This window comes from Acanthisitta chloris, unplaced genomic scaffold (genome assembly GCF_000695815.1).
Source record: "Acanthisitta chloris isolate BGI_N310 unplaced genomic scaffold, ASM69581v1 scaffold32905, whole genome shotgun sequence".
In the NCBI taxonomy this organism is placed as follows: Eukaryota; Metazoa; Chordata; class Aves; order Passeriformes; family Acanthisittidae; genus Acanthisitta; species Acanthisitta chloris.
In genome coordinates, this window is record NW_008675971.1 from 315 (window position 1) to 12,218 (window position 11,904).

Genomic DNA, 11,904 nt, shown 5'->3' on the forward strand with positions numbered 1-11,904 from the left:
CTTCCATCCCCCACTTGGACTCTTCCCTCTCGCTGCCAGCTCTCCAGATGTGAGCATCCTTGTTTGGCACAGGTCAGGGCTCAAGTGGTGAAGATGGAGGCTGCAAAGATGGAGAGGACACGAAGGACCGGTGTTTTCAGCTGCTGGCTCTGCCCCTTCTTCAGGACTTGCTTTGTGTGTGTGTGCATGAGTGTGTGGAGGAGAGGAGAGATGCTTTCCAAGCCATCCATTGGCTCTTCCGCTGTTTCCTCCTGGCTGTGCTCCCACCAGATGGGGATGGCTGAGCACTGGCCCCATCTCACCGTGGGCCACGCACGCAGCCCCTTGCTGGCCAGTTGGGATCTTCTCCAGCCCCACTGCCTTGCTTTGGAGCTTCCCACACACCCGTGCCATGACTGCAGGCCTTGAAAAAAAAAAGTCATTAAAATTGATTGTTTCCCTCCCCCATGGAAATTGGAGGAGGTGGAGTGTGGGTTTGGATGGGCCCTGCCCTTCCTGCAGCTGAGGGGTCTGTGTATGTGTCACCCTGTGTGCTTTGGTGAGGAGTGATGGGTTTGGGGACTGGTGGTGGATCTTATTTTGTCCCCATGCCAGGGAGATGGCCCTGCCCCTGCTAGCACCCTTTGAGCATGGCTTTGTGCCACCCAGAGCAAGGTGCTCCGGTCACCTCTCGTGGCACAGAGGCAGGAGGTGCTCAGCAAGGGTGTACAGGTTCAGATTGCTGCAGGCTGCATCCCTCCTTAGCCCTACCACGGGCCAAAGCTCCATTCCCACGAGGATTTGAGGTTTCCTGGCCCCTCCGAGTGGGGCTAGCCCTTCTTTGCAGCTGACTCTATCAAGGCTCCCAATTTTGCCCATCCTGAGGCACTTCTGCACCCCTTCCCCCCCACCCAGCACCCCACCTGGGTTGCAATCACCTGCAGGGAGCCAGAGCATCTCTGACACCTCTTTTCTTTTTCAGAAACAGACTGAACCCAACCCAGCAGCCCTGGAGGACCCGCTCTTACCCTGAGAAGAAATTTGTGACCTTTAAGAAAGCCGTGGGCCGGCCTGATCCAACCCTGAGGAGCAGGATGTGGTGATGAAGCACTGCCATAAATGAGACCTTTGAGCACAGCACCCAGGAGAGGACATGCACAAACTGGGCCCTCAGTGTGAGCTCTCGCTGGCCCAGCTGAGGAGGTGGCTGAGAGCTGGCAGAGGCACAGGCTCAGCTCGTGCCCAGGAAATAGGATGCTCCTGTTTGCTTTCCTGTGACAGACTTTCAGATTTCATATTCATATACCGATGCCTACAGCTGCCTATACAAGCATAACAAATCTCAGACATTGTGTAAACAAGGTCATTGCTTAGATATGGACTATCATGGCATAGCACTTGTTTCTTTTTTCTTTATTTTTCATCTGTCTGTTAAGGTGTTTGTTCTCTAAAGGTTGGCATGGCTGCATAGATCCTCTCTGCCCTTTCTGGTTCTTAAGCCCTGGCAGTGAAGGGCTTTGTGGGCACACAAGTGTGTGTGAGTGTGTTAGGAGAGGGATCTGAGTAGAAAACTGCTGGTCCTGAATTTGAGTGAGATTCTTCTTGCAGATGAGGTTAGAGTCAGCACTGCATGCTCTCCAGTAAGTAGCAGGTTCCCAGACCCGAGCAACCCAGGAGATGGAGTTTGGTGTCATTGCTCCCTTGCTGGCTAGAACACTTTCCCCGGCACTCCTGGAGACCAACTGTAGCAGGCTATTCAATCTCCAAGTGTCCCTTTCATCACTGAGAACTAGCACATAATAATTTTTCCATCCTGACCTGGAATCCTTTTCATTGTTCAGAGAGAACAGGCTGTTCTTCAGAGAGCAAACGCAGAGAATTGCAGCGTGGCTCGCAGTGGTTCAAGTCATTGTTGTCTCCAAGGGATGTGAGGGACAGTGGCTCTGCTGCAATCAGGAAGTTTCCTTCTTGCAGCCCTATGTGGCAGATGCTCCTGCAGCACCACTGGTGACTTCAAGTGTTTAGTCTTTTTCCCCCCCTTTTTTTTTTTTTTTTTTCCCAGGCCATATACAACAGTTCTGGTGAAACAGCAAAATATATTCCCCAGTTAACCTGTCTGCTACCCAGTACCTGTATGTTTTTAATGTGCCTGTGTTGTCTTGGGTGGTTGCTGTGTGATGCAACTGCCTGAAGATTGTTTTAATATTCTTTTCTAAGAGAAAACAAGGTCTAGAAGGGGAAACTCTTGATCTGACTAGTCCAGCCAAATGCTGTGTCAGACCAATCTGTCACAAACTAATCCAATCCCAGCTCCAAATTGGTTCCATGTCTTGCCTTCACTTTTGCTCTTGGAAGGCTATTCCAGAACTTCACTGCCTTGGAGAAACTTTATTTAAATTTCTAGTTTGAATTAATTCGTGGCTGGTTCATTCCTGGTTTGTTTTGGAGCCAACATTGTCCCTTAACTTAAATAGTTTTTGGTGTTTATCCGCTGATGTATTTATGGAGAGTAGTCATAGCTCCTTATTTTTGCCAAGCCAACTCGGCCAAGCTTTTTCAGTAGAAGGTTTTTATTTAGTGAGAGCTTTTTAATGTGGGAGACTTTATTGTTGGTGGTAAATGATATTTATTAGGAGGGTGGGTAGCAAGCCCCAAAGGGTCGGATCCAGAGATTTACAAAAACTCTGGTTTAAAAACAAAAAAAAGCTGTTTCAGAACCTCTTCCAAAGATGGTGTCTGATTTCTACCTTTAATTGCCCTCGCTTTTCCAGTTCTTTCTTCGGCTCCTCTTTGACAGGCCTCCTTGCTCAGCTGCTAGGAGGGGCTGTGTCTGCTCAGTGCTTTGGCAGAGAGAGGCTGTGTGTGCCTACGTGCTGGGTGCCTGTGCCTGAGCTCGTGGGGCTCCCCTGGCTCATTGTGTGACCTCAGGCAGAGATGACCTGCACCCCGAAGTGTGAGCCAGAGTGATGTCTGGGGTGCACCCATCCTGCAGTGGTCAGACAAGTCACCCCCACCACGCTGTGAGCAGGGGTGGCACCGACCCACAGCACCCTGCTGTGGCTCCAGGTTCCCTAAATTTCTCTTCAGCAGCACTCCTGATGGTCATGGCATAGCTGGAGGTGTGACCAGCAGCCATCCCACCTTGGCTTTGTGTCAGCACAGCCGGTGGCTTCCCCATGGCTCTCCTCAGGGCTGCAGGGGCAGCCAGAGCCTCAGGGGCTCAGCCTCAGGAGTGCAATCCTGTGCACCCCAAAATGTCACAGGTGATGACAGAACCTGGGTGGTGCTAGAGCTGGGAGTGTGCAGCCCAAGAGTATGGGTGTATGCTTGGTGTCACCTTCAGAGAACAAATGCAGGTAGGTCAATTTACTCTGTAGTGTCTATGTACATGCAGGTTTATTTAAGTACACATATATACAGTTCAGATATGCCATTGATTCTTTATTGCATTAAGATGTACATTAAAAATGTACACTTTTACTAACTACTTGCTATATAAATATGTTGGAAATGTAGTTTGCCCATTCAAGGTGATTTTCTGTGGGATTTTTGGTGTACACTTAAAGGCTGATTGGAAGAGTGATCCCCACTCCATCTACAGAAATGCTTAAGGACTATGGTATGAACTGGTCCCTTCAAACCATGTTTCCATGCACTAGCTGAAGTATTTTGCACTTGGATTGTATTCAGCCAATTTTCAGAAAAAAAAATTGAAAAGAGAAGTCTTGTGAGCTAGAGGGAGAATTTCCCGGTGTACACAGAAAAACCAGCCTTGAGGGTTGGAAGCTGCTGAGGTTTTTGAGCTTTGTCTCCATGCATTCATACAAGCACAGCAGGAGTTTTCTTTCTTTTGGGTCGAAGGAATTTTCAAAAGTGGTTCCATGCAGACTCCCCTCGGATGTGGTGACAGGGCTGGCAAACGCCGGTGTGTGGGGAGGGGGGAGATTTGGAGACAAAAAATAATCAGGTTCCCTTTCTAACTCCTACATTCCTTGTTATCTGCATTTTTTTAGTTGACTTGAAATCTCCATAAAAGTATAAGCTGAAGATTTTTGAGGGTTTAGCTCAGTGGTCCTCTGTTTGTCTGTTGAGAAGGAGGAGCAGGTGCTATCTCCAGACAGACTTGGGTTTTGGTGCAGGGCATGGTAAATGTGTTTGCATCTGAAACTGAAAGGAAAAATTGAGAGGTGGCTCGACAGTCCCAGCAGCAGCTCTTGTGGTGTTAAGAGGAAGTGTCACCACAGTTCTACACAGTGTGTGAATATTTATCATCATCTAATCAAAGATGACTATCTTGACTTGAAAGGAAGAGTGTAAGATTGAGGTTATGTAGCCAGCATCAGTAAGGAAGGGAAATTAAATTCTGCACCTCCATCCGCTGTGTCTGAGCTTGGGCTTGGCAGACACAGCAGCAACCATCGTTTTTAATCCATGTGAATCTTGTTACTTATGTCTCTGAGGCTGCTTAGATTAAGGGCACAATCCAATTGCTTAATAACCCAAAACCCTGATTTGTGCCAGCCCTGCCTTGCTCATGGAAAGGGCTGCTGGTTCTCCTGGTGCAAGGAACAGATTTACTTTAATTCAGTCATGTCAGCAGGCCCTGCCATGAGATTTCTAGACATGGTTCCATGTTTCGTTTGGGTACCTTCTTTTTCAGCTCTGTAATTTGCATTCTGGAAATCATTCTGTTTTGGGGGGTTTTTTGGCAGAATGCTAAACAAACCATGATTTACAGGCTCCTCTTTCCACTGGCCTGAGAGGTGAGTGCTGCTGGATATCAGGCCTGCAGCTGTGGTGGGAAGAAGCAGCTGGAGCTGCAAGATACCTGCCTGGTTAATTTTTGCTACATGTCCCCTGACTGTTCAGGAGGAGAAAGAAGCTGTAGGAGGCTGGTTTTCCACTGAGGGTTTTGGGTTGTTTTAATTGAAAAGCAACAGTTTTTGGTCACAGGTATCCTGTCTTCCCTGCAGCCTCTCTTAGGGGCATAACAGAGCCAACCTGATGGAAGCTGGGTCACTGGGAATCAGAAGAGAAGGGTGATTATCAGCACTTTGGCACAAATTGGAGTGAAGACAATGCTGCATCTTCCTGATACGCTGACAGTGTTTAACATGCTTGTAAACTTCTCTCTCCTGTTGCCCAGATCATTTTGACTTCACTCTTTTCAAACTGGCTGGGGACCTGATGTGATTCAGCTCACCTGTAACCTCTGGTGTCACTTCTCAGCTGATCCTAAAACCAGCAGGGTAAGATTAGGCAACACTACACATGGAGGGGGATGAGGCACTTGCAGGCTCTCCCTTATGTTTTGTATTGGGAAGTTTAGTTTCTGCTGTATGTTATACTGGCAGTGGTCCCTGCCAGGAATGGTGCATTGGCATCACAAAACTTTTAAAGCAGTGATGATTTTTTTTGTCTTCATTTTGGGTTTTCTTGTTATGGCCTCAGTGCTCTGTTGGCTGACGTTGGCCATGTTTTGATGGCTCAATAAAGCCCCTTTTGCCCTGTATACTGATGGAGAGTGGAGTTAGGAAGACTCTTGCTTACTGGTGCTAGTGAAGGTTGGTCTAGGAATCCATGGCATAGAAAACTTCTAGCTAAAATTGCACTTTCTCTCTGCCCCATTTGGCTCATGGTGGTGTTATGGGTACGTGGCTGTGATTCCCCTTGCACATACTAACATTGCACTAAAAGAGAGACTTTGGGAACAGCGTGTTGATCACTTTGTTTCTCAGCAGACCACAAAGTCAGCCTAATGGGGTCTCTTTTTGTTTGGTTTTTTTTTTTTTTTTTTTAATTATTGTTATTTAGAAATCATGCTGGTGCTGAATGACCTGGAATTTTTGCTTGGATTTATCCAAAGGAAAATGTAATTGTAGCTGCAAAGGGACCTTTCATAAGGGTGGCCTTGCAGTGAGGGAGCAGAGCGAGGGCTCTGCGGTGTAAACCGTCTTCGTACCGGGGAGGTGTGGGGGGTTCCAGTGGGGGTTGTTACTGTGTTTTTTTTCAAGACCACAATTTTGGATGGTCACCTTGGCAATCGTGTGAGACAGGAAATAGTTTTTACTTTTGGTAAAGGTTTTAAAGAGGAAAAAAAAATGAAGCTGCCTGTGATTGTGGGCTGTAGCTATTATTAGGGCTAGGGTAGCTTGTACCTGCTATGGACTTTACCTGCTCTTATTCTGAGGGCAAGAACTCCCTGTAGCAACAATGCCACTTCTGAGAAGTGAATGGCAAGTTTCCCTTCCTTTTGTATATGTGGATGTGAGGGTGGGCGAGGGGAAGAGCTTGCTTGTACAGTTTGTTGAAATGAAACCAGACATTTTTGGTTGTTCCTAAATAAAAAGAGCGTAAAAGACAAACGTGAGTTGACTGGTGCTTGCACTGTGGTTTGGGGAAACCCATGGTGATAGCTTTAAACCTGGTGCACAACAGTGGTTGCTGCTTGGGGATGGCTGTGCTTGCACTCCAGCTGCTCAGCTGGGAATGCTTGATCAAAACCTTCCCAGTGATGTACTCGTGGGGTCAGGCCATGAGTGAGTGACTCAGAAGCCTCCTGAGCCCAGACACCTCTGTCCTAGGAGCCCTAGGAGTAAGTGCTTGTCCCCAGGCTGGCTCAGGACAGCACGGTCAGCTGTAGCACATAACCTTGTTTTACCTTTTTGAGTGAACATTAAACCTGGGGCTGCTCCTCGTTGTTTTTCTCCCTGGTAGCTGCAAACCCTCTAAAGCCAGGAGGAAGGAGGGAGCAGTGCAGCACCTCCAGGCCAAGGCTGCACCCCAGGTCCTCCCAGCAGGACAGACCACCAGACACCTGAGCCACCACATGTGTAATACTGACACTTTTATTGTAGTTTAAAGCTAGAGAGGCCCCATAAATGTGGAGTTTCACTACTGGACCCTTAGGCAGTGGCTATACAGGTAGTAGATGCGATGCTGCCTGCACACAGGGCTGTGCTGCCTCAGTCACCCAAGACCCCCTGCCCGGAGTGCTGGGAATAATGGGTACAGCAAAGGTTGGCTGCAAAGAGCTGTGGCAGCTGCACAGGATCTCCAGGGCACAGGCAGAGCAGCGACACACAGGGCTGGATGGGGCTTTTTTGGGTCTCCCTGTGATTACAGACAGTTTGGTCTCTCACCTCAGTGGCTGTGGCAGGCTGTCCGCACCGCTGCGCTTCGTTAAGGGCTTGGTGGTGAAGGGTGGTGGGTGGTTAGGGGTGGGGTGGGTTGGTTGGGGGTTTTTTTTCCAATTTTTTTTTTTTTTTTAGTTCTCCACTTGAACACACTTCAGCAGAGAAACTGGAAAAGCTGCCTGAAAGTAGGCCATAGCAGTGCCGTTTCCATAGAAACCAGTTCACAGCGTGCTGTGAGATTCACAAGCACTGGAGGGGCTTTCCCCGCCGGGATGGGCTACAGCCGGTTGTCACCGTTGACCCGGGTCCGCCGCAGTACCCTGCAGGGGGCACAGAGAGGGGACACAGCTCAGCCCGACCAAGGCATCACCAAGGGCAATGCTGTCTAAAGTGCTGCAGGAAAGCAGACACACACATTCCCCGTGCCTGAGAAACGTGCCACCTGCTGTGGAGTGGCATTTCCTTGTTCCACCCTTACTCCCACAGACCCTAAAGTACTGACCCCCCCCAACTTTCATTTCATGCTTAAATTTGGGGCTTCCACACAGCCAGCAAGGCTGCAGCTCTGCTCTGTGTTATGGGGAGGCTGCAGTCATCTGCCCCCAGCCAGGAGACTAAATGCTGAGAGGATGTCTCGTGCTGGGAAGAGCAATACCTTCGCTCCCGACTCTCAAAGTGGTCAGTGAGCTGCTCCTGTGACACACGGAAATCCTCAAAAGGCTGTTGGTACCGCGACTCGAAGGACCCTTCTCTGCCTCTCATTGACAGCAGCTGACTCGAGGCATCCCCTGCTCGTTCCCGTAGGGTTGAAGCATTGAAGATGTGTATGTCACCATTCTCCTGCTTGGACCAAGAGAAAAAAAAAAATGCAGTAGTCAAGGGCTTGGGATTTCAAAGTGTAGGTCCTGTCACAAAGGCAGGTCCTGGAGCTACCACACAAGGTGTGTCCAGGGCTCATGGGGTCCTGGGGTTTGCAAGATGCAACTGCTGTAATAGCCATCACTGGCTCCCACCAGTGGGATTTTAAATGAAGAAATAAAAGAACCATCTGTCTCTGAAGGAGCCCTGCCCTCTGCTTATGCCAACACTGACAGCCCTAGGCTAGCCAGCTCCGTGATACCGAGCTCTAACTTCCCTGGGGTGTAGACAGGCACTGGGATGGAGCAAATCCACCTCCTCCAGTTTTTGCTGAAGCAAAACTTGCTTCCAGGCAAGTCAAATGCAGTCCAGGGCAGGACCCTGCCTGAAACACCCTGACCACTGCAGGGGGCAAGCCCAGCACTTGCCATCCCACTGTGCATCACTATGGAGCAGCACTGGGAATTCAGTCATCCACAGGTGCTCAGGCCTGGCACTGCTGAGCCTCAGAGCCCCGACCAGAAGAGCAGAGCAGGCAGGGCCAGGCAGGGCTCACTGCCTCTGCTCCTCAGCCCTGCAGCACAGTGACCTTTGTGTGTGTGGTCCAGCCTTACCTTGCTAGGGAAAATGTCTATCTTGACCAGCAGGGAAGCCAGCTCCAGGTTCTCACTGTAGTTGTTCTTCAGGGGAACAGCTCGGAAACCTACGGCAGAGACAGCCCTGGCATCATCATGGCACAGGCAGGGACATGTTGGTTCCCTGGCACAGAACTCAAGGGGATCCTTCTCCCAGAAGACCCTTCTCTGCTGCCCAGAGAAGCTGTCAATGCCCCAGCCCTGGAAATGTTCAAGGCCAGGTTGGACACTGAGCAAACTGTCTAGTGGAAGGTGTCCCTGCCCATGGCAGGGGCTCTTCCAACACAAACCATCCTGGAATTCCATGATTCCCTAACCCCACCCAGATCCCCTAAAGTGGCAGTCAGCCCCAAGGGCTGTTAGCAAATGGCTCAACCTTCCTTTAACTGGCTGGGGATGTGATCTGCCATTGGGAAAGGAGGGACTGAGCCAGCCTGGGGCCTGACAACACCCTCCTATGAAACTCAGCATCTCCCTGATTATCAATGCCAACCATGACCCCCTTCCCCACTTCCCCAGGTACCTGTCTTCAAGCCTTTCACCAGGAAGGTGGCCTGAGCCAGGAAGTTCTCATCGCTGAACATGTCCTCCTCGTACACCACGAAGCGAAGGAAGGCAAAGTCAGGGTTGCTGACCTGAAAGTGGAACTGCTTCGGGGTCCAGAGAGGGTTCAGGCCATTGTCTGCTGCTCACAAAACACAGAGTCAATGGGCAGCTGAGCCCTGTGCCCCCCACAGCTGACACTGAGCTTGGCACAGCACAAGGGCAGCCCCCAGCCCAGGGCCAGGCTTTGTCACAGAGCCCACAGCTCACACCAGCACCACGGGTGGTGCTGAGCCCTTCTCCCTTCCCTTCACTAACCCACTCACCCACGATCTCAGTTTTCTGCTTGGCGTTGTCGTACTCTGCGCCAGACACCTCCACCTCCACGAACGGACAAACAATTCCCCTTCCATTTTTGGGAAGGTGCCGAGCCCCCAGGACCTGCAGGGGAAACTTGGTAAGAGATGGGAGCAAAGGAAATAGAAAGTGTTTGCATACCAAGGCATTTTCTTCCCAAATAAATCACTCTGGCTCTGCTAATTGGAGAGAGAAGTGACGCTGACAGCCAGTCCAGCACAGCCTGACTCTTGGAGAGAAACAGCTCCCAGCCCTGGAAGCTGCTGTGGTGCTCCCAAGCACCAGTTTGACTTGTAAGCCATAAAAAAACCCAGTTGAACTGCCCCAGGTTCCTGCCTGCCAGGCCTGGGCCACAGCATCCCTCCCCCAGCCTGCCAAGCTGAGGCCACTCCACGCTGGAACTGGGCTGCAAGCCGAGCACCATTCCCTGCCTGGAGCGCTGCATCGGACACCCTCTTCTTTGCTGAAACTTCTCAGCCCTCCTGCCTCAGTGTGAGGATGAAAAGGAGCTGCTCTCTGCCACTGCTCTGCCTCCTGTTTGTAGCACAGTCTGTGCTCAACTCAAATGACAACCTGCTTCCTCGCAGGAGGAAGGAATCACAGCTCCCTCTTGCCGGTGGCCATATGTCGCTCCAGCGCGCCGTCGGCACGCGGCTGCTGCAGGGGAAGGACATGCTGCCAACGCTGGATCATGTGCTTTGAGTCATGCTGGGCTCCAGAGGGCTCCTCCATCCGTGAAAGCTGGCTTTGGTGGGGACAGGGGGCAGAGCACAAAAGGCTGAGCCCATCTCTTAAAGGCAACAGGGGCACAATGATTCTTGACACCTGGTGGTTGCAACTGCATCCCGAGGTGCAGGAAGAGTTCAGAAAACAGATGGGACAGGGAAATGGTGCCAAGGATTTTTAGGGAGACAATAGACAGGGGGGCAGTGGTGCAGATGGGACATGATGGGGGATCCTTATATTGAGAAGGGCTGTGGTTCTCTTAGGTGGGATCACGCTGAAACAGAGGTAGCCTCAGAGAAAATCTGTCAGCACCTAAAGACAGGATCTTCACTGCATCCTCCCCCAGGTCTGCATGGGCTGAAGGGACTGACAAAGGAGACTGCTGACCCACAGCTTGGCTCCAAGACCACTAGGGATGTCTGTACAGGCTATTGGGACACTGATGGTCCAAACAAGTGAGCCACCTGGCTAGGGAGAACCCTCCAGAAGCTTTGCCTGACAAGCTGTCCCATACCCCTACAGAGCCCTGCTGTGCAGCTCTGTGAGCTGACACAGGAACGGTCCAGCCCCAGTCCCACCATCCAGGAAGAAAAACAAGCACCCACAGTCCATCCTCAGGCACTCCCCACCCACAGCCCACCCGTCCTTATCACCAGCAGTGCAACAGAAATGGCCTGAAATGTCTGCTCTGACCTCGAGCATCTTCCTGAGAGGGGCCACGAGCAAGGAGACATGGAAACATCAAGCCTGGAGCAACTGAGTGACAAGGAGGGGACCAGAAGGAGCTCTTGTGTTATCCAGCTGCACTCCCAGCCCAGCTCTGGGGACAGGGATGGCACCTCGGTGGCTCGTGGATGCCACCTGCTGGCACCGGGCCCTGGGCGGGAGGGGTCCCGGGGGAGCATCCAGGGATGCTCCTGATGCTCCTTTCTAGGCACCCTCAGCAGCACCCATGGATCTCCCTCTTCAGCTAGGGCTTTCCTAGTCTGTGCTGTGGGATACAGCTCTTGGGCAGGGCTGAGGGTTTGGTGAGGAGCAGCTCCAGACAGAGCCAGGAACCCAGAAAAAACACGATCACCCCAAGCTCAGTATAACCATCTGGATCCAATCCTGTGTCCCCCCATGCAGGTACTGACCTCAATGGAGATGGAGAGTGGCTCGATGCCTCGCAGTGTGCTCTTGTCAAAGGGGTCAAAGATGTCATCTCGCATGTTGGTTGGCTGCAGGACATAGCCACACTGCCCACTGGACATGAACAAGGCCTGGTTCATCTGCATGGGTTTGTCTGGAGAGCACAGGCAGGAGATGGAGGAGTTGGAGGAGACCCTATGCCCTTTCACGAGTCAAATCACCTGGATTATGGTGCCTCAGGGAGAAGCTCTTGGCAAGGAGACCTGTCCCATCCCTTGGCACTGCCTGTGCTCCATGGCCTCACTGCAGACTGTGCATGTGCTGGGGACATGAGGTGACTTTCTCGTGCACAGTCTGCCCAACCTACCCAGTGCTCTGTGGGTCACCTCCTTATTTTCCTCCCTCTCCTTTCAGCTTTCCTTGTGCTGACTCTAGTGTTTGCCAAACCGCCCTGTGAGGTGCTTGAATTCACAAAAGCAATTAAAAAAGCAGCAGGAAAAAAGAGGCAGGTAGTTTTCTGACGGGTTGGTGAGCTGAAC

At 51.1% G+C, this 11,904-nt stretch overlaps 1 protein-coding gene across 1 annotated transcript in view; it reads right to left on the minus strand.

Annotated features, from left to right (window-relative positions):
* Positions 1–7,232: 7,232 nt before the first annotated feature.
* The window catches only part of PLCG1 (phospholipase C, gamma 1), a gene marked incomplete at its 5' end in the record, with an annotated part of 24,136 nt that continues 19,464 nt past the window's right edge, over positions 7,233–11,904 (minus strand). The window contains 6 exons of the mRNA XM_009075951.1: positions 7,233–7,435; positions 7,771–7,958; positions 8,588–8,676; positions 9,132–9,293; positions 9,478–9,592; positions 11,371–11,519. Of these exons, the coding sequence (XP_009074199.1) occupies positions 7,393–7,435; positions 7,771–7,958; positions 8,588–8,676; positions 9,132–9,293; positions 9,478–9,592; positions 11,371–11,519 (746 nt within the window). The remainder of the gene's footprint in view (positions 7,436–7,770; positions 7,959–8,587; positions 8,677–9,131; positions 9,294–9,477; positions 9,593–11,370; positions 11,520–11,904) is intronic.